Source organism: Ananas comosus, unplaced genomic scaffold, assembly GCF_001540865.1.
Source record: "Ananas comosus cultivar F153 unplaced genomic scaffold, ASM154086v1, whole genome shotgun sequence".
NCBI lineage: Eukaryota > Viridiplantae > Streptophyta > Magnoliopsida > Poales > Bromeliaceae > Ananas > Ananas comosus.
The window spans coordinates 1-953 of NW_017893144.1; the positions used below are offsets into that span (position 1 = coordinate 1).

Here is a 953-nt window from a genome sequence, read left to right on the forward strand (position 1 = left end):
CGCACCTGCCGCTCCAGCGGCTCCGTCCCTTCCTCCAGCGCCCGGCACGCCTCCGCCAGCTCCGCAGCCTTCGCCGACAATTCATCCTCCTCCGCCGCCGGTGCGCCCTCTTTATCCAGTAATTCTGTCAAACACCTTGCGCGCGTCTCCACCGCCCGCACCTCGGCCAGCACTCCGAACCCTGCTCTCCTGCGCTGCGAGGACTCCTCCGCGATCCGCTCCTGCAGCGCCGCCATCGCCGCCGCCCACTGCGTCTGCCGCGGCGGCAGTGGCGAAGAGCTTGCCGAGGGCGCGGCGAAGGGCGCGGCGGCGGCGGAGGGCGGCGGCGGAGGCGGCGACGTCGGCCTGGCGGCGCCAGTGGCGGAGGGAGAGGAGGGCGGCGGAGGCGGCGTTGCAGAGGTCGAGCGCTCTGACGCTGCGGTCGAGGAATTCGGCGGCGGGCTTCGAAGAAAGCGACGAAGCAGAAGAAGGGTTCAGCAGCAGCAGCAGGAGGTGGCAGAATTCGCGGTCGCAGGAGACGAGGACGTCCAGAAGCTTCGAGAGGAAGCGGAGAGAGTGGTGCTCGTGGTGGGAATTAGAAATATTATTGGGAGGTGGGTCGATCGTGTCCATGGACGCCACCTGGTTGCGGCGGAAGCTGAGGAGGAGGAGCGACCGGCCCAGGAATCCCCCGGAGCTCCCTGCTTGCGAGTCCGTCGCCATTGTTGGGGTCGGATTGCGAAAGACCAAAAGTATGAGATGTGACGGTGGTAAAGAAAAATAAAAGAATCCGACAAAATATATATAAGAGCAGGAAGAGGGAGAGAAGACTGATTCTTGGCTGACTTGGTTGCCACGCGGCAATTATGTATCCCGTATGATTCAGAAAAGTGAAAACTTCAAAATACCACATACATGTGATTTCACATATTTTTTCACTTTAATATTTTATAATTTAGAGAAAACTTCGAAAA

At 59.9% G+C, this 953-nt stretch overlaps 1 protein-coding gene across 1 annotated transcript; it reads right to left on the bottom strand.

Moving 5' to 3' along the window:
- Positions 1-111: 111 nt before the first annotated feature.
- Positions 112-702, bottom strand: LOC109705519. The gene has a single exon (XM_020226250.1). It carries the CDS (start codon positions 700-702, stop codon positions 112-114), a length of 591 nt encoding a protein of 196 aa, XP_020081839.1.
- Between the last annotated feature and the right edge of the window lie 251 nt (positions 703-953).

Excerpts from the sequence above, each read along its gene's own strand:
- LOC109705519 (XM_020226250.1), bottom strand. The coding sequence starts at position 702 with ATGGCGACGGACTCGCAAGCAGGGAGCTCCGGGGGATTCCTGGGCCGG.